Source organism: Solea solea, chromosome 8 (assembly GCF_958295425.1).
Source record: "Solea solea chromosome 8, fSolSol10.1, whole genome shotgun sequence".
Classification (NCBI taxonomy): Eukaryota; Metazoa; Chordata; class Actinopteri; order Pleuronectiformes; family Soleidae; genus Solea; species Solea solea.
In genome coordinates this window covers 24,340,183-24,366,372 of record NC_081141.1, presented here as the reverse complement: position 1 = coordinate 24,366,372, position 26,190 = coordinate 24,340,183, and the positions used below count along the sequence as shown (strand labels likewise).

At 43.0% G+C, this 26,190-nt stretch overlaps 1 protein-coding gene across 1 annotated transcript in view; it reads right to left on the bottom strand.

Moving 5' to 3' along the window:
- fam172a (family with sequence similarity 172 member A) overlaps positions 1 to 26,190 on the bottom strand; it is a 163,017-nt gene that overhangs the window by 34,553 nt on the left and 102,274 nt on the right. Inside the window, exons 9-10 of the mRNA XM_058636321.1 lie at positions 20,115 to 20,231; positions 12,884 to 12,968 (exon numbers count right to left, since the gene is read on the bottom strand). Of these exons, the coding sequence (XP_058492304.1) occupies positions 12,884 to 12,968; positions 20,115 to 20,231 (202 nt within the window). The remainder of the gene's footprint in view (positions 1 to 12,883; positions 12,969 to 20,114; positions 20,232 to 26,190) is intronic.

Genomic DNA, 26,190 nt, shown 5'->3' with positions numbered 1-26,190 from the left:
GGTGAGGGGTTTACCAGGGGGCAGGGCAGGGGCTTAGCTGGTCAGAGGTCAGAACTTAGTGCAGTGATCTAATGGCTGTGTAGTTTGTGCAGCGCGCGGCTTAGCTCGTGTTTACTAAAAACAAGGTACAGAAAGTAGGGCAGGACACGAGAGATGAAAAGCGCCACAAATAGCACACAGCGAATAAATGAAATGCACCAAAGTTCACATGGTTCAAACCTCGGGTTTTTTTCTGCAGCAGCACCTTGTTTACACAACTCCTGTGAGACCGAAGCGAGCGAGAAGATGATTTAGTTTGTGTAAAGAACAATAGGAAATTCATGATTACAATTTATGGAACACGAAACATACCGTTGCTCATTGTAATGTATCGCTGATACGCTCATGATAAGGTTTGGCTTCCATGTCTGCAGTGGGTCGGTGGCCATTTTACGTCTCACTGTGTCGAGGTTAGAAAAGACTAAATGGACATGAACCTTATTATAATGGTCAAGCAGCGAGCGTCAGCTGCGATTAGACCCTGTGATTAAATCCTCGGTGAACACCGTCATCCCAAAGAAACGCTCACGTGTCATTTTTATTACTGTGATTTGTCGACTAATATTCAATGTATTCAAAAGAGATTATGGTTGCATTAGAGGATTAGAGGTATTTTAAGGAACCAGGAATGAATACATGAGCGAGTGACTCACCCCCGCCCCCTCTTGTGCGTCTGTACGCACACATACAGCAGCATATTCATACAGAACGTTTACATCAAACCTGCCATAAGTAAAAAAAGGGATTACAGATTAATTTGGCTCTCTTGTTCATCCATGCATGCATTCAATTTTTTCTGTTTATTGGTTTAAGAGCCTGCTGTGTGACAAAAAAAAAAAAAAAAGGTTGATCCTGGGGCAATTTGAGGTCAGGAATGCCAAGCATGGGTTTAAGCCGTAATGTAAAATCTATGTCAAAAGCTTCATCCTGTGTAAGGCTAAATCTCCCGAGTTGGGTCGCGTCAAGGCAGAACTACTGAGATAATCTAATAAGAACACATTCAGTGTCGTCCGCAGGAGCCAGTCTGACATGTGACTGGCTGCAACACCTCCAGGTCAGAGGTCAACACAGATTTCAGCAAATCTGAGCAGGCATGGCATGAACTTACATTCACAGAGGGGAGGGGGCATGGCTTGGCCTCCAACCCTTACCCGTTAAGACCCTTGAAGTTGTTTACCCTGACCTAGACTTGACTGCTTCATCTGGGATGTTAGCTATACTAATTACTGCCTGATAGCTGCCTGGTGCCAAACTCAATCCAATCCCCCCTTGATTCTCGTCGACGCTGCTCCAACCGCCGGTGCCAACCTCACTTAGCACTCATGAAGGGAGTTTCGGACACAGTACCCGCTCTGGCAAGCGACCTCTTTTGTTTAGGGTTCTGTTATCTGGCCTCATGTTGTTCAGAAGGCTGCTCTTGACTATCAGAAGGTTGGCTGGCATGTACTGTAACGCCGGAGGATAAAAAGCATTTCAGACGCCAAACAAAAGAGGATTAAAATAGCGCCAAAAAGATGGATTTCATCTCAAGGTTATACGACGTATGAGACCGACTGTCTCGTCTGCGGCTGGTAATAAAGCACAAGGTGAAGATGAATGTGGTTGGAAGGAAGGGCAGAGGTGCACGGCGGTCAAGTGACGGAGCCTCATGGATGAGGAAGGGGAATCTCACTCACTCACTCACTCACTCAGGACTAATTTATGTCCTAAATGCCCTGAGGTCGCCCGTCCAACCTGCTGGCGCCCTCCACTAACTAATCTACATGTCTACCACTTGGCCTTAGACCCTCTTCACTGCCCTCTGGGCCACTCCCACATCTCACTGTAACAGCAAGTCCTATCTGGGAGAGCAGAGCATGCCCAGATCAATGCGAGTTTGTCAGTCATTATCAGCATGTGGGTGCATGTGTCTTTGAGGGTGTTTTACTAAGTGTCGTCTAACATGTGTAGGACTATCTATGAGCGCTTGTGTATCTGCAGGCATGTATGCAGCTTGTGCGTGCGTATGTGGAGAGGTGGCCTGTCCGTGTTGATTAGATAAGAGGTGAGCTCTGCAGACGGGAGGACATGCTGACTGTCCAGTGGACCCCGCGCAGAATGCAGGAGGAAGGCAGGAGTGGTGTTTTTCCTGCAGGGCTCTGTAGTTTAGCCCTAAGAGGCTCACAGAGGTGATAACCACACTGTCTGTAGGTCACCCTGATAACTCGTCTGCACACACAACAATTTTCTTCTTGGGTGGATCCGTACAAGTGTCGCTGAGTATCTGTGTGTGTGTGTGTGTGTCTCTCCAAGTACAGAGGGTCACAAGTAAACAATATAGATGAACGTGACCTGTGACAGATGACATGATTAAAGATCCTCAGGGGGAAAAGAAAGCGGTCACAAGACAAACTCCAGAACTTTGTCTCGATAAAGACAGAATCAGGACAGTATATAATAAAACTCAGTGGCTTGAAACACAGGGTTTTAGACCAAATTATGCAGGTAATCAAGGAATTCAAATTCTAGTTCACGCTACATGGTTTTCTTGTATTTGTTTTTTAATTTATGTACCATGCATCTTCAGGTCTCGGTAAAAACACGATAAATAAAAGGGGGAAAGAAAAGTGAACAAAAATAGTTTAAAAACAGATTTATGTCCTGGATATAAGTCCAAATAATCATAAAAGAGAAAATGCTTGGCGGCAAACCCTATGATCGGCACCTGTTTGGCAGTCAAGTGAAATATTCAGATATGTTTAAAAAAAGCCTCCCAGACACGTCGCTGACCCTGATTTGATTTTTCAGCCTGTAATTACTCCAGCCAACCCTCCGGCCAATCAGAGAACAGGCTGGGCTGACGGCAATGCAACGAGACGGGTTCTCCAGAGATGAAGAAGATGAAGAAGAGGGAAAAGGAGAAATACAACATCAAAAAACAAAGGAAAACAAAAACTGACAGAGAGAACAGACTGAACTCGTACAATTTAAGTTCAGCGCCGTTGACCTGCAGATATGAAACCAAGAAAAATAAAGTCTGCTTTCCCTGATCATTCCACGAGGTGAATGATAGTGTAGCTTGGAACCTCCGTCGTCAATTTACAACAAGTCATTAAGTGTGACCTGCACTGGGATCGTATGACTTTGAAAGTCGTGGTAGTCGGAGCCACGTTTTTATTCAACGGAGAAATTGGTTTGGACGTAAAACAAACGCACTCAGTTGCACTTTATGACACATTTGCTGCCTTCGAAGCTCATGACTCACTCAGAGCCAGGCGCCTTTGGAAGCCAAAAAAAAAAAGTCAGGCCACTCACAGGTTAAAGGTCACGAGGAGCCACCCCGGAGCAGTGACAGGCCAGTGACAAGTCAGAAAACGCTGGTGGATAAACCCAGGAAAAGAGGGTTTGGGATTATGAGCCATGGCATCAGTGAGGGATCAGCGCAGCCTCATCTCATTACGCTCAGGCACAATAAGCACAACTCGCCGAGCACTTTATAATTGCTGCTTCCTCGGCCACAAACAAGCCGTGTATTACTGTTGTTTATTTCGTCTATTACTATCATTCTCCTTCTCCTCCTCCTCCTCTGTGCTTTCACTGGGAGAAAAAAAAAAAAAAAGACTCCTCTAATTGCCACATTCCTCTTAAACTAGTGTACATCGGTTTCACGGGCTGTTTGTCTCCTGTCTCGGAGATGGCTGGTTAATAAAGTTTTTATCTGTCAAAAAGGAGCACGAGGGAAGATCCAAGGTCACCGCTGCATATTCAGAACCGGGCTCGTCATTGAATCCACCACTTTTGTTTACATAATTATGGAAAATAAGATGTAATTTTCTTTTCTCTGTAACAAAAAAAAAGGAAAAAAGACAAATGAAAATTATGATTTGAGGCTGATTATGACTCAAGGACTTTCAAGGGTGCTTTTTTTCTCCCCTCCATATTTTGAAATAACTCCTTTGACGACGATGTGCATTCCAAATACATCCTCGCCACTTTCATGTTTGCTCTTTTCGAATTCATAAACATTATCTCGAATGTGCATTTAATTATATCCTAATTGTGCAAAAGAGGAGAGAGAAGTTGAAATCTCTGTCACGGTATATTAAAGATGTTTCGCCAAACGGCAGCAGTGGATTTAAACGTACAAATCCTTTCCCCCCACACACACACGCACACACACACACGCACGCACGCACGCACACGTACTGTGTGCCTAAATGCTGGACTGAAGAACACATGCTGAGATCCAACATCTGGAAAAGCCAGTCAATTAATTCTGTTAGTTTTGTGCGTTTATGTGTGTGTGTGTGTGTGTGTGTGTGTGTGTGTGTGTGACAGAGCACAACAGGAAACCAGTGGAACAAACAAACTAACAAAAACTGAGAAAATAAATAGTTTAAACTAGAAAATTAAGAAAAAAATGGCTGCAAATCATGCAGTTTAGTCAAATGTTCTGACACATTACACAAACCTCTTCCAGCCATCATCTAAATTATCTCAATACTTTCCCCTGCCCAGGAACACTATATTTACTGCCTAATATTATAAAATAATAATAAAAACGATCATGTATTTCAGATGCATAATGGTAACTGATCATATTAACACAGGCTAACGTAAGTGTAAGTAAAAATTAAATTTAGCATCATAGGAGTACTTTTTAAAAGTGTCATCGTGACACCGGAGTTTAAATGTGAGCAGCGGTCAGGAGGATTTCCTGCACCCCACTAGGGTTTAGTGGGTTCACTCGACACCAGTGAAAGACGAGTCGAGCGCCACAAGAACCTACATTGTTATTATGGTACACCACAACCCCGATATTAGAAAAGTCGCTGTAATGCCCCGCAGCCACTGGAGATCAGGAGTGCGGCGGTGTGTGCGGTTTTCATCCTCGTCTTTACGCTTGATCCCGTTGATGCCGCAGCCATCAAATGTAGCATGTATGTATGTATGTGTACGTGTGGTTTGTGTGTTCTTTTTTCTTTTTCTAAGTAGTTTGCCACATGTTGAGGTCAGGGGTAAAGGCTAGGAAGATTAGAACTTATATTGACTCAATGAGAAGAGGCCATATGGGCAAATAAGATCCATGTCTGTGAAGCACTAATCTGCAAATGCCCTCTGAGTGACCAGGGATGGACACTACACACAACGGCTAAGCGGCTTGGGGACTCGAAAGCAGCCTGTGGCCTCCTCTACTGTAGCCTGTACGTTAGCTCCCCCAACTGAGCCTCTGAAAACTCAGAGAGGGCAGAGTCTCTGGTCTTGAACAATTATTATTGCCAACTCCCTTGATAGCTACGTACCGCGAAAAACACTGCGATTGTCTGCTGAAGGTTCCCAACAACAGTCGGAAGAAAATTGGAGATGGAAGACACTACACTTAAATATCAGGGAAGCCAGCTCACTAGCTCACCTAACTTTTTTATCTATAGCCTTCAAATAGCTCCTTTTTTATTCCACCTTGTGTTGTGTTTTAATTGCATTTTTAGTTTATTTTGAAGTTAAAACAGGCTTTTAACCTCTTGACTTTAGACTTTTCCTTTTCATTCCACACTGTGTTGTGTTTTATTGTTTTATATTTGCATCTCTTTTCTTTTTAAATTGTATTGTCCTTTTATTGTGCAGTCCTTGTATGAAAGGTGCTATACAAATTAATGTTATTATTATTATTGCAAATACTGTGTATTGTACAATTTTGTTGATGTTGTTTATTCAAAATGTGCTCAGACTTTTCAGTGGTGACCATTTTTTTACATAACAATTTTGTTCCAAATAAATTATCCCAGTCATTTGTTGCGTTCAAGTCAAAGCATATTAAATATTCTTTATCGTATTGTTTACTGAAAACGGAGTTTAAAGCAAAATAACATAGAGAAAGAGAAATGTACAGTTATTAGTGGAGAAGAAAAAGTAAAAAAAATAAATAACTATATGAAGCAGTAGGTGGTATAGTTAGTGGAAGAAAAAATAAAAACGGAGATAAAATAAGAAGGAGGGGGTATTTATTAGAGTTTCTCTCCCGGTGATTGGCTGCGAGGCGGGTAGCAGAAGGACAAATGGACAAATCTGAGGAGCTAATAAGAGTGAATACGGAACAGCCCTCATGGGCAAATCTGGCACTAAGATGATAATGAGATTATAAAACCCCAGTATATTGTAGCAAATTGTATAAGTGTTTCATTGAACCTTGTTGAACTTTCATTTATGCATGCCAGGCTCTTTCCCTTTTTGTCTCTCTCTCCCCTTTCTTCTTTTCTCCGGGATGATGGGTAGAGCATGAGAATGGAGGAGAGGATAAAAAATGCCTCCTGGATAGAGTTTACCTCAGTGCAGGGGTGAACCCAAGACCACAGACTGGGTTTTCCAGACACGCTTCTAGTTAGCATAATCACAATAGCCTCGACTGTTTAAGAACCCACCCCGCGTGTGAGATGTGATAATACATCACACGTCACGTTTTTGTCAGGATGCATGGATATATATTACATACATATCATATCATATAAAGTGGGTAACAGGGGCGCTGCGCTCTCTTGTTTTTCCTCGTGTGCCCTCTGCGTGCCACCCTTAAAACGACCGATTTCCCCATAAAACTATGAAATTGACACCAGTAAATAATATTCCCATTTGCTAGAAGATACACAATGATGCCAGAATTACCCCAAATCTGGTAAATATACAGTCAGAGAGATGAAACAGCTTTGAATTCATGTAAAAACGACAACGGACCACGACTTTGAGCGTTTAGGGGTTAGCAGGGGGAGTCCATCATTTGTTGCAATCTGCAGTCTCACCCTTAGATGTCACTAATTCTTACAAACTGGACCTAAAACATGTTGTGCACTTCACATCCCTAGTAGAACAACTTTTTCACGTCATTGAATAATTCTTCTTCTACTACTTCTACTAGCATTTTGATCAACTTCATGTCTTCCTGTTTGCCAGTTAAGTCAGACAGACGTCTTGTTGTGTGATGTGTCGTCCGTTGACCGTGTCAACACATCTTTGATTGTGATCCGAACGGAGATATGAGTTCAACACAAAGCAAAGAAGCACTGGAATGGATCAATAAGCACGGACAGTCAACTAGAAACAAATCAAAGAACTGAATCAAAGTGATCAAGTCTTTGATTCAAAGACAATGTCCCTGAGAAGTGGACACTGTTATGACAGAACTGATTGGCCCGTCACCCTGGGACAATACAGTGACCTGACAGTGGACTGAGGGGAATATTACCTGCGAGACAGAAAATCAAGACTGGTTAACGTGTTTTGTACTAATGGTTGCTGTGATACTGTATCTGTGTCCGTCCGTGTTATGTGCAGTCGTTACACACTCAAAACCACTTCTCCCACTCCTGTGATCTAAAGCTAAATCAACTTTAAAACACATCAAAGAGAGAAACGCTGCCAAGATTTCTTACATTTTAGTCTTTGAAAGATGAGGCTGTCTTCTACTGCTGCTGGGGAAAGTCTTTTCTTCAGCTTGCACATCTTAAATGTTCCAAGCTTTCTTTTTTTTAACACAAAAATTAAATCAGATTTACCTGGTAAATTTGGAACTTGGAAGTAGGTTTACTTCTGTTGTCTGTTCCAAAGTATAGATTTATATAGAGATCTAAATCCACCTAAATCCATCTTTTTCCCAAAAGAGGGAGCATCAGAGCAGGTGTACTTCTTTTCACATTAAGTTTGTTATTTCCAGCTTAATTTTCCATCACTAACCACAAATATATTTTGCTTGGATTCTAAAATTGTTCCTTTAAAAGTGACTTCAAGCCAAAACAAAAAAACCCTACTTCTTCTTGTAAAATTAAACCATTTCTCTTACCGGGGTCAAGATGTTGCAGATTTATTTCCACAAGTACTTTTACAGCAGGAAGCTTGTGAAACTTTACCTGCCCCATCAGAGCCTCCAACACACACAACAAATTCAATAAGAAGAAAAAAGGGACTATGGGAAAGGAAAATTCTATGCGAAGTTTGAACACAAAATCATTCTTTCTCATACCAAACACTCTCGTTTTCATATTTTTTGCCTCAAATATGGATGATGTTACCAAGAATTCCTGACTCTATCAAATAAAGCAGAAAACTTCCTATACTTAAAAAAAAAAAAAAAAAAAAATCAACTAACACTGTTTTAACATTGGGTATCAAAATGAAAAATAACAGAGGGAAATGTAACCTTAGAAAGAAATCCACCACAAGCTGTTTTTTATGACATTATTATATGGTTATAATAATTTATAATGTCAAAACACACATTGCACAGACTTATTTCTGTAAATAAATGTCACAAACTATTATTTATTATTGTTTTCTATCAAACCCCTCAGGCCTTGACATCAGGAGTCGTCTGTGTCAGCATTTTTTCCACAACACACTGTGTCTGTCACAAATGTGACCCACACAATAGCCTGATCCAACATCAGTGAATCCAGGTCAGAGGTTAAGGTCCGGTTCACCACAGTTTACCTGTCTATTTCCTGCAGCACCAGCACAAACGTGTGCCAGTCAGACTAAGATAACACATTATGTGAAAACGCACACACACACACACACACTTCCATTGATGTAGCGGATTTCCACTTTGTCAAGCTGAAAAAACAGTTGTTGTTGGAGGTTAATTTGAGTGTGTTTCCTCTTTTATCGTCAAGTCACACAAACACCAATTGGACTGAGTGTGTGTGTGTGTGTGTGTGTGTGATTAAGAGGTGCAGACAAGCAGAGGTTTTTTGTGGTCAGAAATGAGGTGAAGGTAATAGTCAAGTAATATCAACTAGCGTCACAGAGTAAATAATAAATTGACTTTACTGCCCTGCGAATAATGTGTGTGTGAGCATGTGATGAGCCTTGGGTAAATACAGTAGGAGATTTCTCTCGTGTTTCCCAAAAACAAAAAACAGTGGGCACATCACCAAATAACATACAGTAGAGTTTTTATGTTGCGAGAGAAAATGAAAGTGAGTCTTTGTGCAGTCCATTAGGGTTAATTACAGCCTTGTGTTCGGATGCTTGTAACAGAGCAGGGTTGGTAATTAAAGTACAGGTAAGACATTAACTTACTTTTGTTAGCCATTAATCAGTGTTTACCTTCAGAGAGCTCCCCCTTTGTAATTAATAATCAGCTTGGACAATGAGTAATCACCCAAGAGGAAGTTGTGTGCACATGTGTGTGTGTGTGTGTTTCTGTGTGTTCTATTAGCCAAAGGAGTTTTCCCACCTTTGAAAAAGCATCTTTCCTGATCAAACAACGATCATCAATCTCACCACAGGAAGAAAAGTCAATACGCTAAGCAACAGAAACAAGGGGGAAAAAAACAAAAAAATAACTATTTGAATGTTTTGAATGTTCTTTTTTTCTGTCTTTAATCAACCGTACTGTATTTCTTGGCACCTGATTTATCTCAGCATAAAAACCTCCACATAAGGTTAGACCTCAACATCCCCACTTAAAAGCACTAACTCGTTCCTGTGTCGGCCTTGAAGCTGAGCTACACACACACACACACACACACACACACAGGGAGGTTTTCCAGCAGGAGACTGGTTCCAGTTTATCTGCATATTTAGCCTGTGTTTGGTGTGCTCTTAACTGATAAAATTCTGCAAGTGTGCCAGGCCACTGCCAAATGCCAGAGCAATGACCTTCTTGGGGGCACAAATTCCTTTTGTGAGATGGAAAAAAGACCACGGGGGGAGAAAAAAAAACAAGATTAAGACAAACGTGAAAATAAAAAAGAAGGGAGTGTAGCCAGTGAAATTTCAAAGGGAATGGGTCCAGGTTTTATCGCATTTAAAACAAGAAATGGAGACGTTATAGGAGACACCACCCACTACACATTATCCTTTCTCAGAGTCCTCAGAGGCAGCTCTGCCTGAGAGCCATGCTGCCTCACCATCGTCACTTCACAGATGATTAGGAATAACAGACAAGCTCTGCCTACACTTCTCCCTCTGCCAAGAGTCTACCAGCAGCAAACTCATCATATCATCGCTGCACCACACGTGGAGATGGGACGCAAGCAGAGGACGATGGGAGAGGGAGCTGCATATGGAAAGTCAGGAATGGAGAGCAGTAAGGAAAGGGAGAACATAACCATTCCCCCTGAATCGCGATGTCCGACTGGTCCCTTTACCCATGTCTAAGCACACATCCGTGCGTCTGATCACTTGCCATTTGCCGTAGCAGCCGAGTTGCCCCAGGCCAAGCTCAGTCTGGCTCCACACAAGAGCAGCGGTTCACGTTGTGATGTGTGTCTGTTGGGCAGTCCCAAAAGACTGTTTTTAAATGATTAATGTGATGATTAATTTAACAATTAGCTGAGTAATCTAACAAACACATTTCTTGATGAGCAAGTGCTTTTAATTGTTAATTCTTTGATGAATATAGCAAATGGCGATTATGTTGCTGCTATAACAGACAGAACACAACAGAAAGTTGTGTTTATTAATCACAAGTTGAGTAGTTTATCTTAAATAATGAAGTTATATTATTGATATGCTACAACCCACGGACTAATGCTAGCCAAAATAGTGTTACAGGCCAGGCCTGTCCCTTGAAATAGATAATGCTAACTTAGCAGAGGCAGGAAGTAACAGAAGTGAACACTTGTATTAACACAAGCATTCAACTTGTTTCATTGACATACTTTCAGTACAACCGACAGACAAAATAGTGTTACAGGCCAGGCTTGTCCTTTGAAGGAGATACGCTAACTTAGCATCGTTGCTAGGTTAGTTTAGCTCGTTAACACGTCTAACTAGGTTTCAGAGGCAGAGGCAGGAAGTATCTGAAGTGAACACTTGTATTAACACAAGCATTCTACTTGTTTTATTGACTTATTTTCAGTACAACCCACAGAGAATGAATTAGCTGAATTAGTGTTATAGGCCAGGCCTGTCACTGTAAGGAGATATGCTAACCTAGCATTGTTGCTATGTTGGTTTAGTTCATTATCACGTATTAGTAGGTTTCAGAGGCAGAGGCAGGAAGTAACAGGAATGAAAACTTGCATTTACACAAGCATTTTTGTTTTATTGACTAATTTTCAGTGAAACTTTCGACTCATCGTAGCAGCAGCAGCTACACGTGTGTGTGTGTGTGTGTGTATGTGCATGCACGACAACGAGGATTCACTGGTCTGTTCGCTTACTGGTGAGTAACCCCACCTACAGAGATACAACACACACATACTCTGCCATGGCAACTCACACAACAGCTGTCATGGTCATAGCAGAAGCGACTGTTGGGGGCCGAGAGAGTGTTGATTGAAGGGTTGGGCCGCGATACCATGACAGCCTTCCCTCAACCTTCTCTCAACCTCATCACCTCTGCTGCTCTGCTGTGACTCTCACCACAATTGCAGCTGCCTGTGAACCTGCCAGGCTGCCAAGGACACAAAGACAACCGAGTCAACCTTTGACATCAGAAGCTGCCACCAAAAGACCAGAGACAAGCTGAGTTGGCAGCTCTGTTAACAGGCCAGAGACTCAGATCTTTTCAGCTTGGTTAAAGTAGCAAAAGTCAATAGAGCACGAGTCAATAGAGCATATATACAGATGGACGCAATGTCAAACAGGTCGGTGTTGGGACAATATCAGGCATGCCAGCAGTTTCAAAAAAAAGTAGACCGAGATATCTTGGCTCAAAGGTTGCCGTCTTTCGGCCCGACAGCAGCCACTGAGAGGAGACATTAAACATTAAAGTATGAAAAAAAAAAATGAAAAAAAAAACCCTGACATTTGAACATGAAATACAATATGGGTTTTGTATTGAAGGCTAGATGACATTTAAGGAGCTGATTCACTGGAAGATGTTAAGGCCACCCTCCCACACGGATGCATGTGGAACATGGTGTTTTAGTGGCCGAGATGAGATAGCAGCGCTTGAGATGTCCTCACGGACACGTGGAGCATGTGTAAGACGGTCTGCACATTCAGAATGATGTCACCGAGGGGCTTTAAAGAGAATAAAATCAGAAAAGTGTGATCTCCAGAGAGCACGTGTGAACAATCGATACCCAACGATCAATACTTAAACTTGTGGACGTCCACTCAAAAGCAAAACGTAGAACTAAAGCAGTAAGCAAGCTATGTATATATACACATATACATATATATGTATAAATACACATATACATATATATGTATATATATACTGTATATATGTATATATATACTGTACATATATATGTATATATATATATATATACATATAGGTTTGACTTCCCTTGTTTTTCATTGAGTGCTTGTACGAACATGCCTCCATGTGGGTCACTCTTCAAACAACACTGTAATCATCATCTCTTATCAACTGTCATGTTGAGGATTACAGCTTTCATCCCTAATCCGACATTAAGGACACATTCTCGCGATGGCCCGTGACATCATCAAGGCCAGTCGACCACAGCGAAGGGCACGGGGACGGGAAGCCAAACACCACAGGAGCAGATTAACGAAAATAGGAGACAGCGCCGGTGATGGAGAAAAGAAGGAGGGAAAACAAACGAAGCGACAAAAAAAGAAACGGAACCAAACGGCTTGAGAGAGAATGTTTACGTTTGCATGTGTGTGTTTTCAAGATTATCTGCTGCGACGTCGTACTAAGATCTCAAAGTAAAGCGCACAAACACAGGTGAACGTTGATGATCTGCACATGTACACCACCGTTGAAGAACAGAACCTGGAATTGATTTGCTTATCCTTGAAGGAGCAATTATTAACATTTTAGGCTACTCTTAGTCTTAGACTGAAATCATGCCATGGAAAGTGAAAACATTCAATGTTATACTCTTTAAGAGAGCATATTATATTGTTGAAGAGAGAGCGTTATAGGAGCTGAAGTGAGTATGTTTGATACCTGCAGAGACTCGCGGGCAGTCGGGCAGCATCGCGTCCAGCGGCGCGTCCAGGGGCTCCGAACTCGACACCCAGTTACAACAGTGCTGTGCAGGAAAGGGGAGCCATATTAAAAACTCATCATTATACTTTTCCAAAAGATAATAAACTCTCTAATGTATAGACACGGTAAGGACATAGACACCCTATGGAGGGTATGTGTATGTAAAATACATATACGGTATAAAATATGTAATATTGCACTTTTTGACTGACATGGAAATATGACATTTTTCAAAAAAAATCGAACTTGAAAGTTACATTTAAAGAAAAAAGCCACAAGAGAAACTTGACGGGGGAAAAAAGAGAAAGGAGGGAAGATAAAGGAAGACAAAGAAACGGGGGACAGGTGGGGAGCAGAACGGGACGGACACAAAGTGAGAAAGTGGTGTGTGTGTGTGTGTGTGTGTGTGGGGCTGAGTGAGGTGGACGGAGAGAAGGGGGAGGGAGAGAGTGGGAGAGAGAAAAAGAGAGGGAGGAACAAGCAATTAAAAGCTCTGTGACATGTTGCTCAGACAGCTTGGCGTTTGTTTGTGGTGGAGAGCTGAGGCCTTCTACCATGGTGGATCAGTTGGTGCCCTGGGGGAGGGTGTCTGCCCAGCCTGCTGACCCATAACCCCCTGCAAACACCCCACGTCCTCTCAAACCCCCCTGTGGTTGACAACTCCACTGTCAGAAAGAAGAGAAGACCTCTTTATCCACTTTTCTGCTGTCTTAATCTTCCCGCCTGTGTGGCATTCCCTCCGAGTTACTTCAAAGGGACTGTGAAACCTTTCCTAAAACATTTTAATATTCAGTTTTCTTTCACCAAGTCAGCAGATGACTAACATATCACGGTGTAATGAAGTTTGGTATGCTGCGACGTGTAAGGTTAGTACACAATAACAAGGAAAAAGGGAGGGAGAGAGAGAGAGACAGAGGGAGTATAATGAGGAATGCTTGGAGAAGACGTTCCACAGATAAGATAAAAGTTCAGTAGAAGAAAGAGAAAATGTAAAGAGATTAGAATGTGCAGCTGGCGTCCTTCTGAATCACTCCTTATCTGCCCTTGTTTTGCTTTCACCCTGGACCCTGACAGCCATTACAGTGTTGTGCATGTTTGCCCGTGTGTGAGGGTCACTGATTGCACCGCGGGGGGTCTGAGAAGATGAGGAGCGGCGTGAACCCTTCAAACTCACGTTTACGTGCAAACGCAAACACACACTTGAGCATTCTTTTTGCCCTCGGCAACCCCCCCGGACTCCCAAGGCCCTGAGAGAGGAGGGACTGGACACAGAGAAGTAGCAAATACAGTCAGGGTGTAACTTTTAAACTTTTAAACTAACATTTGTGTCGTTACGTTTGGTAAAAGTCATTCTGTTTGAGTCGTGATCCAACATGAACTCACAAACACCCAGAGATGATCATGTTTTTCTGTCAAAATACATAGTAATTAATATTACTGATAACCTACAACAAGTTTAAAATGTTTAATTGAAAATGTATACAACTGATCTTGGTCTCTGGCTTTGATTTGGCACAATATAAATACATTTGAATTGCACTGGGACATAAAGTCGTTGCCTGATTAAGCCCCTGTTTGTATGTTTGACTAGAGGTGTAAATCATCTGAAGATTTCTTCTTCTACAATCATTTCTTAGCTGTAGGGTCATGGAAAGTGATTGCATGAAATTGCTATGATTAAACATCTCACACAAACCCTTATCAAATACTATGTGGTAGTGATATCAACATGTGTGTAAACAAAATTCAGTTGGGAAATGTGTACAGGATTGTGTTTTATTAAAAAAAAGCACAAAAAAAAGCTTTTCAATCAAAAGAAATAAAAATGAACTGAAGTACAAACCGCTTCACTCCCTTACTCTATATTTCATTTCTTCAGCCCTGTCAATCAAAAAGTGCGAGCAGCGAGAAGGAGAACAAGCCAAAAGAGGTTTGATGAAAGATCAGCCTAGAGACGAGGGGGTACGGAGGGGAGGCAGAAGGGGAGGGGGGTGGGGGAGGTTTAGGTTTTGGGGGTAAGATGACAAGTCATCTTGGTAAACAGTGGCATATTGTGTATTTTTAGATCCTTTGCTTTGCCCTAGATGTGCTCTCCTCTGAGCCTTGGCTTGAGGGCAGAGCGGTGTAGAGCGGCACAGAAGCAGTGGGGCTGCTTGACTGCTACATCAAGTGTCTCATTGTATCCTCCTTTAATTCATTCAGTTTGTCTGAAGGAAGATGTCAGCTGGGCTGTGGAGCGGCGGGGCTGAAGGCGGCTGGAGAGAGGCGAAGGAGTGGAGTCTTTCAAACAACCCTCCTCCCTCGCCCCTTCATCTCCACCATCGCCACCAATGGAGGCAGGGAGGCCGGGGTTTGAATAGATTTGTCAAGGCAACCACACATGTGCACACAAAGTCTTGCACACACACACACACACACACAGCACAGGCCCAGTGCTGTGAGAGACCGCGGGCATAACAGCAGTCACATAAAGACAAGGCCTGCTGGCTGGGATTAGAGGAGGGCGACGTGACAAAAGGATGGCGCATCACCATCGGCTGCCTCTGACGCATCGCGTCGTCACTTCAAGCAGCTCGTCGTCCACTGATCAATGACTCCGCTGAACCGAAGGCAGACGGAAACAAACATGTACACACATCTGACTCTTCCTCCCTTCCTCTGTGTCTCTGCGTGTGTCAACAACACGCACATACAAACTTCTGAAAGGTCCTTTAAAGCCATAGTTCTCAAACTGTGGTACATGTACCGCCAGTGGTACGTGAACTTCCTCTGGTGGGAAATACTGTTCAACTGTATGTGATCGGAGTGGAGCTGAGGAAGTAGAAAATTAAACAAATAAACAATTAAGTCACCTTATCTCTCACTCCATCTCTATCTAGTGTCTGAATTATATGTGAGGAAGAGGAGGATGATGAGAGAGCAAATGATCATATTGGGAATGAATCTGCCTCGTGTGAAAAGTCCATAGCTGACTTTGCTCGAGTTATTTATGCCACTGTATTTTAACGTCGGTGATAATGGTGTTTGGTATAAAAACAAATATTAAAGTATTGAAAGGTAACCAATAAAGCATCTTTCACAACAAAAATATGAAAAAAAGGGGATTAGGATCATACTTAATCTGGGTTTTAAATACCTGTTGGAACCATAGCCGATAAAAATCCACATGCATTTCAGTGTCATTTGACCCACAAATGATGTAAACACATTCCCACTGGTGAAAAAAACATTTAAACCTGCATAAAAATAGCTTGTCGAATGGGGTATATGATATCAACATGGTGTGAGAGTGTAAATGACAAGCAGGTGACACATCTAACCCCCCCCCCCAAAATGTGAAGGATGCTTCTGAGCCTAGTCTGACCTGTATATGTGTGTGAGCCACCACCTGCTGCCTTGTGCGAGTCAGAGAGCAGGCCACTCTGCTTCCATTACATAAACAACGTGCTCACGCGCACAGGGACACAGGATAATGGACCCAAAAACCTCTGCACTTAGCTGATGGTAGTCTGATCTAATGGAGCCATCATGAGGACCAAATACGTCTCCTGTGCGTGTGTGTGTGTGAGTGAGTCCATATCCACTACACAGCAAACGTCACTGGAGTAAACACACGGGGCTCCTTAAAGGGGATGCGTCAGCCCCAACTTCCAGAAACTGCATTAAAGTAACAGATAACACGTTGTATTTGGACCGAACAAGGGCCTTTCTGCGTGGAGGTTGCATGTTCTCCCCCGAGTGTGCGTGGGTTTTTCTCCACGTTCTCCTCCCACAGTGCAAAAACATGAAGATTTGAAGATGGATGGATGGAAAACTAGGGTTTATTCAGAACCTGAGCCCGAATGTGCCGTTTGTTGTGCAGCACAGTGGCGTGAGGACCGATCATCTGCTTCTGAACAATCATCAGATGGTCAGATGAACTCCTGACATGTCAGGAAAGTGCCTTTTTTTCTCACCGCACAAAAAACATGAAGCAGCATCTGGAAGAGAACATCTGGAAGAGGGCACCTGGAGAAATGACGCAAACGCAAAGTCTGGAGGCCAAGATGGCTGAGCTCTGCTGGACTGTGGCAACAGCACTCTTGCATCTTTGACGTAACCTTTCTCCTCCGATCAGGACGAGAGGAACTTTGGCAGGAAATAGCCAGTGTTGTTAGCTAGTCCAAAGTTCAAAGCAGGAACTACTTCTTCTTCCTCGATCACCAGGATTTCGCCCGCAAAACTCGCCCTGCCTCTTTTGAGGCACAAATTATACATCAAAACGTGCAGCTCTGCCAGGAATACCTTGATATGGTTTTTCTAAGCTTTGTGCGTAACTGCAGCATGGGAAATTGCAAAAAAAAAAAAAAAAACAGTGAAAAATTTCCCATAGGAAAAGATTGGAGAACACAGATCAATGGCAGATGAAATTTCACTGCCCCTGTGACCTGAGTACAGATCTGTGTACAAACAGCTGGTCCATTTAAAATTTCTCCTGAGAAATCTTCCAAAAAACATGTGTGTGTGTGTGTGGTGTCGTCCAAACAAATCTTTACTGACAACTGACCACTGGCCCTTCTTTGCATGTACAGTGTTTTGCTTTACTCGTGATTTGTGAGCTGGAATTAAATGAAACACTAAAAAATTGTGCGCGTATCTTCAATTCCAAACTGATCTTCCAGGAAACTGATTTGTATAAGTGAGCCGTGTCTCTAAACTCTTCTTCAAAGCACCTGCGGTAAAAGCCTCATTATAAAAAAAAAACTCTCTGCTAAGTGTACAAAAGTCTCCTGAACCATAACACACATGACAGTCTGCAACCTAACTTCTCGGAAAGTAGTTCCGAGTATTTCACTCTCTGTGTGTCTGTGGCTCCCACCTCATCCAGTTGCTGTATAATCTCTGTGGATTAGGATGGTTTATTCATGACTGTAGTGTACTCAGCGTGTGTGTGTGTGTGTGTGTGTGTATGTGTGCGCTCTGGGCAGGCCACTAGAGTGTGACAGCAGGCCAGCACGGTGACAGGAGACACCTTGGAGACTGTGACAGGCTGCCAGCTGTACACCATCATTCACATTTCCCTCTCTCACTCACTTCTCCTCACTATTCTACTCATCTTTGCCCACATTCATCTCTTCATCTCCTCTTCTCCATCTGTATTCACTCCATTCACACCCTGCCTGTCTTTTTGTTTTCCTTTTTCCACAGCTCCAACCTGCGCTTCCTCGGCAGCAGTCAATAGGATTTAAATTATTGAACATTTCTCATACTTTATTTCTACGTCTATTTTATTCTGTCTCAGTCGATGGCTGAATCTTTCTGTCTCTGCCTCTTCTTATTTCTGCTCCTCTTCTTTCTTGATCGCTTTTTCCCCCCTCTCCGGGCAGTGACGTCATGTGCCCCTCATCTGACCCATTTGGTCTATATAACTCGGCCCAGCAGGTGCTGATCTCTAAATCCTATCTTCTCCTTTTCAGCCTCCGCTTCTTCATCTCTCCATCCCACCACCGAGTGACTTCTTGAACCCTGGAGGGAGGGCATTATCTCTGTCCAACAGAGAACAGAGCGCGACCGAGGTGCCCAGACCCCACGTGCACAGATTCGTACGTTACCCGGTGCCACGATGTGACGTCCTGCCTTTGAGTGTCGTTCACAAGCGAGATCCAGCATTGTACGGGTTATTGATTAAGATTTGCTTTAAAAGTGAGCATTTAAAAGGCATCGAGAGTCGGCGTGACACACCGCACCGATCGAAGCATGTGCTTTTCGACTGTGGATTGTGTGAAAAGTCTATAAGGAAAACGAGCGAAAGCCGTGCCAACAACAGGTCCAGGATGTTGGGTAAGAAAGAAGATCACTCTGACCTTTAGGTGGAATAACTGCACTTACACAGTGTTTGTTTCTCACGTAAGCAGATCAGAGTCCTACTGTGATCCACCGAATCAAGAAGTTCTTTAGGAGCTGACTGACGTCCAACCAGCGGGAAGTGTGTAAATCCTTTAAAATGATTAGCTTTTAGTGGTTAAGTGAAGTTAACTGAAGTTAACTACAGTGCAATAGAGAAATACTAACAGAGGAAGCATCAGTGGTAAGTATTCTGCTATCATTGTTGATGCAGTGAGGGAACAGTTTATGCAATAGAGGCACAGAAAACACTTGGTTGCATGCACAAGAAATCTAGAGAGCATAACATAGGTGCACAACTGTTTCCCTGTAGAAAATCCCCTTAATTAGGCAGTCTCCATCTCTTAATTCTGCCAAAAAAAAGGACTGAGGGTTAATGAGTACGAGCTGCCTTCGCCTGGACAAAGAAGGTTATTTCAGATTTATTGTTCTGGGTAATCGTCACAAATAGAAAATCACTTAACATTCCAATTACGCCGTGCCACACCCATCCCTTAGATGAATCAAAAATAGGAGATGCCAGACAAGGAGAAGAGGGCCAGTGCAACCTTGAATCCCCACAACTCTAACGAACATAAATACACATCCGCAGCCGAGTAACACACACTGCAGTGCGTCGAACAAACACACACGAGGAACAAAAATGACAGAAATAGGAAAAACAAAAGGCAAGGGACATAAAAGAGGATGTAATACAGATAAAGGTGTGTGGTGTGTGTGTGTGTGTGTGTGTGTGTGTGTGACTGTGTGACATTTGCATCTCTGGCTCTCGAGCACCTCTGGTCTTGGCTGGTCCTCATCAGTATGTGCATACTGAGTGAGCCCAGGTGCTGCGTATGGCGCAGAGGTCACATCAGAAAGGGCAAGTGCTAAAATGAAGCTAACACAAATGCGCGTGCGTCCCATCTCACACGCTCGCCCGCGAGCACGGAGGACCGCACACGCGTGTGCGCTAACACGAACGCCGCGGAGCTGCTATATGCACACGCACCGTCGAGGGTTAACCGTCTCCGGTTATTCACTGATATGAACCCAGGAAGAGAAAGTGTGGGGGGGGTGGGGTTGATAACAAATATAAAAGGAAAACATGCAAACAATGCTTCTCGATGACTTCAGAGTCTGGCTATAGTCGGTCAGAGGAGCCCGTGTAGGTCAAGAAGAGGAGAACACGAGTGACCTCAGCTCACGTGAATGAATTTACATGATGATAATGGAAGCTCGGGAATTGGCTGCAGCACAGTTTCTTTAGCATGTTCTCCCTTCAGGGTGAGTTTGTGTGTACGTGTGTGTGGCTATTATATTTCACCTGCTGCATCCAGTCCTGCGTGCCTTTGCTCGTCTCCTGGAGCCAGATGTTGTGAGCGGAGTCGGTCAGAGCCACGGCACACACTCGGTTCTTCACTTGCATTTCCCTCTGATTCATCTGCCGAAAGAAGAAAGAAAGCAAATCAAATCAAGAGATTTCACTGGAGGCAGATTTAGTCCCAATAAGATCATTCTATCATCGTCATTCTATGCACTCGGGTCAAAATTCAGATTTTTCTCCACCAAGTACCACCAGAGGTAGCTTGTGTACAACTGTTAATTAAACAATATACTTTAACAATTAGTGCACAATTCAAAGTTTTTGACTCTTTATATCGCCATTTATGGAATACCTACTATTATTTTGAACTGGTTATCCAGGCAACTCCAAGATATATGATTGATGAATGAAATTAAACTTCATTTTATGTATGCAATTTAAAAAAATAAAAATAAATCTAATATAAAAGGCTAGGAAAAAAATCTATTGCAACCCATATGTGGGTCTGCACTGTATTTTCTTAATGTAGTTTTATGTTCATGTATTTTTAGTTATTGTGTGTTTCTTGTGGCAAAAATTGACAATAAAATGGTTCATAACGAAAACTCTATGGAGAATGACTGGTGTAAGATAAGTAACAAAAATGGGCTTGTTGAAATGCACGGACACAAATTAAATCATGTTAATACGACACGGTGATTGTGTCAGTAGATAGTTGCCTAATAAAAGTTTTATCCCCCGTGTGACACGCGCTGTCAGCCTTCTCCTCAGACCATGATAGCACCGGCCCAGTGGACAGCTTTGAACCCGGCGCATACAGATTCAACCTGGTGTATAGCATAATGTTATAAAGTGAAATATGAAAGAGCTGCTCCCAACATCAGCGGCGTGTCCTTGTCACGTCCTGTGCAAATGTCCTTCCCCGTGCACGTTCAAATACCTCAGTCCCCCCATTCTTAATACCCTTTCCCTTCACATGTCACAGAGAACGTGGCATCACTAGGCCCCGTCTTTCCTATTCCCCTCTGAATGTCAACGCCAAGGAAAATGTCACACAAAGGACTTGTTACCGCAGTACAATAGACTTCCCACACCGCCGGCCCTACCCTGAGGAGCAGCATAGCCGGCACTGGGAACGAGCCGTTTCACTCAGCCTCCCTTTAAGATAAAACGGAAAGAAAGGAGAACAGGACTTGCAACAATAGGTTAACAATCACTTACTGTATAGATTTAGTGAGGCTGGGGAAAGGACTGGTGGACTGGGGATGGCCACAGTGCTGCGGCATAGCACTAAGTATGGGCAGTGGGTGTGTGGTCATTGACACACTGTGCTACAGCTGTGCAGAACAAATGTTAACGGCATTAAAGCTTCATCTTAAGTGTCATCTGGAGGGGGGGGGGGACAAATTCTTGGCAGTGTGCGCGACTACTGACTTCTGCAGGGCTTAAAAATGGTGATGGTGTTTATGGCTTGGTGCCTGAGAGTAAGGCGAGCACTTCAGCGGGAGATTGAGGTAATGTTGTAACTAAGGCCGGGACTGGAATAGCGGGCATTAGTAGGTGGTTAGACGCAAGAATATGATCGCCATGAATCTTATCTCATACACTCAAGTGTAATAAAACACCACTTTTTTTTTTTGGAGAGTTTAAGCCGAATGAACATGTGTCTGACACTCAGGCTGTCGCAATCACAGACGCAGGCTCTCGCTGGGTGGCTGTACATCATAATGACAGTGGGCATTTGAATACATCCTCACTCACCCAGCCAAATTAAAGTGGGAGTGTATAGAGATAAATGGAATCTATTAAGGCGCTAAGGACTCATGCATCATCCGGCTGATAAGGCTTCCACCGGAGCGTCTTCACCGCAGAATGAGATGGGGAGGTACGACCACAAGCAGGAAAAAAGAAAAATAGAGATAGACAACAAAAGGAGACACGTATGCGCAGACAAATCCCCCCCGCTCACACAAAATCATGCCATCACATACACACAGAGAGACACGGACCCCGCTCTGTACTCCCTTCCTCATCCACGCTTGGTTGAAAAGCTTTTCTCTGGCAGAACTGGGCCCGTGGGAGCAGCAGAAGTCAACCTTTTAAAACTGGAGGTGTCAGTCAAGGTCTTGTTTTCTGGTGCCAGCCAAACGGGACGGTCCCTGAGCATAAGGGCTGCGAACAGAGGCCAGGAAACGCAAGACAGTAGACCGAGCGCCCGCGGAGGAAGCTGAGCGCACGACTACAATCCGCTCGAAAACATCACGTGGGGACAGCAATAAAGATATGTTATCTTGCTCCTATACCGTTTCAATAGTTTATATAATACTTTTCACATTTGGTATTAAACTTCTGTACTTGAATTCACTGGAAATCATTAAAACTGTAATGCAACTTGTGCCAGAGTGAGCTGTACTGTATCTGCCAACCTTCCAAAAAGTGACAGGTTGTTTAAGTCCATCTTTGTTTACAGCATTTCAACATGCCACTTTTAAAACAAAAGTGCTTCAGAGCGCTCAACAAAGGATATGCAGATAAATGGAAAACACTCAGAATAGGAATACTAAATACAATGACCGGAGGAAGTGTGTGTGCATGTCGTCATGTGTGGGTACGCGCGCACGTGGATATATGCATATGGGTGAAGGAATGAATGTGAGCAGATATGAGGGAGAGCACACAACAGAAGGGCAATTTGGTGGTGGAGTAAGTGACTGACAGACAGTGGTTACACAAAGATAGAGGCAGGAACAAAAGGGAAGGCACAGCTGCTAAGGTGGGAGTGGAGCTGGGGTTTTTTAGATGGTGGTGCTAGTCTGGAACCTAAATACTGAACCTAAGTGTTTAGACAGTGCAGAGGCACACGCGCCTGTCTCATCAAGCTGACAGATGAGGGGAGGGAAAAAGTTTTTTTTTGTTGTTTTTTTCCCAGATAATGAGACCTTTGGAAATCCGAAAGCAGTCATTCAAATTAATTTGATTCAGCGCCACAAGATACTTTTTGGTGGGTAAAAAACAAGTTTCCCCGAGTAAGTTTTAATGGTTTAAAAAACATTTGTCTCTAACTAACTTTTATTGCTCAAGTTTCTCTGTAATTGTTGAACAGAAGCTCACGCTTAACCACTTCAAAACTTCTAGTTTGACATTCAATTATTCTATAACACGTTCAAATATAACACATTTCTAAATATTATATATTATATATACTTAGACCACAGTGTGTAAATAAAGTGTAGAGGTTGTAACATGAGAAATTACACTGATAACTATTATATGAAATGCATAGATGCATGACACGTTAACCATATTTTTTAAAATTCGTAAAAAAATTGTAAAATAACAACCGTAAACGTAAATAAAAAAGACTCATATCATTTTGTATCGACTGAAAAACTCTGTAAGGAAGATAAACACCATTTTTGCTGTTGTTGCCAATGAGCGTCGCTTTGTTACACATTTGCTAATGTGATGAAGTAACATAAATCACGAACCCTCACCAAAAAAATAGTCCGTATTCCCGATGACGCCTCGACCACAGATTACAGACCAAAACACTGGCGAGATAAATCACTCCCCCTGACAGGTCCTCGTTGCCACATTGCCTCCACACATGTGGTTGGCTGTGGTAACAGTTGGGGTAATAGGTTGACAAATAATGAGTGCAGTGTGGCCCTCGACCACAATCATTCTGACACCAGTGGGTCTCGTGTTGAACAAGCCACAGTGACGAGCGTGGATTGCTGCATGTTGAAAGGAAAATCTGTGCTCGTCTGAGTCTCGGTGGCTGATTCTCGCGGTGTCTACAGCAGTAGATCCTTATCACGTATCACTCGTCGTGTCGTAATGTTGTGAGTTACTGTTAGTCAGAAAAAAATTAAAAAAATGGAACGTTTAATGTGCTAATCCGCGAAGTAACCACAGATTGCAGCTTTAACAAGGAAACCGAGCAGCTGTCGTGATCAGTCTCGTATCGGACAGGGAAAACACAAAGGGAAACATGTGGAAATACTTGTTGAGCTAAAAACCAACGCACAGATGTTGAGGCATTTGCAGTGTCTCTCCTGGCCTTCCCTTTAATGCTGAAGCAGCTGGATGTGCAGGGTAAAGAAGCTCGGGTGGAGCTCGGACATGGACGACTTGCATGTGAGAGGAAAAACAAAACTGCCAGGAACGGAGAAGGTTACAGGAGGAAGCTATCAAAAGAGTATGCTAATGAAAATTAGAAGATGTTTCGCAACAAAAGACGATGCATTTATGTTTTATTGACTGAGGCACCTGGACGAAGCTTAAAGAACTGGTTATTAATGAGTTCATGGGTGGTAGAAAGACTCGGAATGGTGCTTGACATGCTAACAAATAGAAACTCCAAATGTTCTAATTAGGTTTTTCCGTTTAAACTGCCGTGATGTTTTAAAAACCACTGAAACAGAGGAGTTTGAAGACCCTTCTCACTTTCGTTTTGTTTAAAAACTCACACGGTGGCGCACGTGACTAGCATTGTTTCGTCACAGAGAGAAGGTTGCTGCTTCGCGTCCTGGTCTGAGGCCTTTCAGTGTGGAGTTTGCAGGTTTCTCCGGGTTCTCCTGAGTTTTTGGACACGTGGGATTAAATGGTTGTTTGTCAATGGGCTGGCTGGCAAATGACCTGTCCAGGGTCTGGGATGTCAGCTGGGATTGGCACCCACCGACCCAAACGTGGAGGATAAAGCAGTAGACAGTAGATGGATGGATGGATAGAACACCAGGAAAAAATGGCACAGTAAACCCACGCTCTCCTTGCGACTGGTTATTATTGACGAGACCACGATTACCCACTGAACAACCAAAGCATTTAACGCTTACTTTAAGTTTCCGTCTCTTGTTGATAATACTTTCTGACACTAAGCAAACAACTACAGAGGAGAGAAGTGACTTCCGGTTTACGCTGGTACAAACATGACAGTTAAACATCATAGTTTTAGTTAAAAACTGAAACTTTTTAAATTACAATGTGGCCGTATGGATGTAGCCTTAATGAAATGCCTTTTACCCTCTGACATATTTGATCCCCTGCACCATTTTAAGCTCATAGACCTGATTTAGTTGAATAATCATTATGGATGGTTCGACGTTCATCATTTACTTTGCTGCAACACATTTAAAAAAAAAAAGTTATGCTCAAGCTGGTTTTAAAAAACCCTCCCTCGGTGTGGTGTAGTTTTTCATTTGACCACAACCACGCATCATATTTGCATTCCTTTGATACACAGCTGAGTCACAGCTGATGACACAGACCGGCCCACATACATTCAAACTGTGCACTTCTACTCAACAGACAAGACAGTCATAGGTCACTCATGGGGGCATTAGGTGGATTTCTTTGAGACGTACACACAAAGACTTTTCTCTAACCTGACCTAAAGTACAGCTGCTTCCTGCCACAAAGCTACAGCTATACGGCGCTCTTTTTGTCGCACATAAATCTTTATTTTCGTCACAAACGTCGGACGGGATGTGATGATGGGTGTGCGACAGTGAATGTGGCGATATGTATTTCAGGCCGCATATTAATCATGTTTATGTGTCTGGGCGAGGGAGTGGAAATAAGCGTCGGGACATCATTTAACAGCATGCTAAGCTAATCTCTGGTGGAGATAAATATTTCATTTCTCTCTCTCCCTCTCTGTCTCTCGTTTCTCCCTGTGACGCTCCCCTGCTCGCGACAGCTCCGCTGATGGTACATCTAAACACCGGCAATAATAAAGACAATTATTTAGGCCTTTGATAATTATGTGTCAAAGGCAGCGAAAGCCACTAGATAATTGGGCGAAAAGTGAATGGTAATCCACAATGGAGATCCCTGCGGGGAGACAGGCAGACTCATCCCTGGAAAGAATGCGGTGTGAGAGAAAAGAGAGGGGGGAAAAAACCAAAGACGGGAAAGATGGGAGCTCTTTAAGAGACCTTGTTCACTGTCAGATAGTCGGTGTGAAAAGCCACAATTACGCAGAGAGAGCGGGTGAGAATAGAGAGCAGCAAAAATAAGAGATAGGAGAATGACAGAGGATGAGTGAGAAGGGAAAAAAAAAGGAAGACAAAAT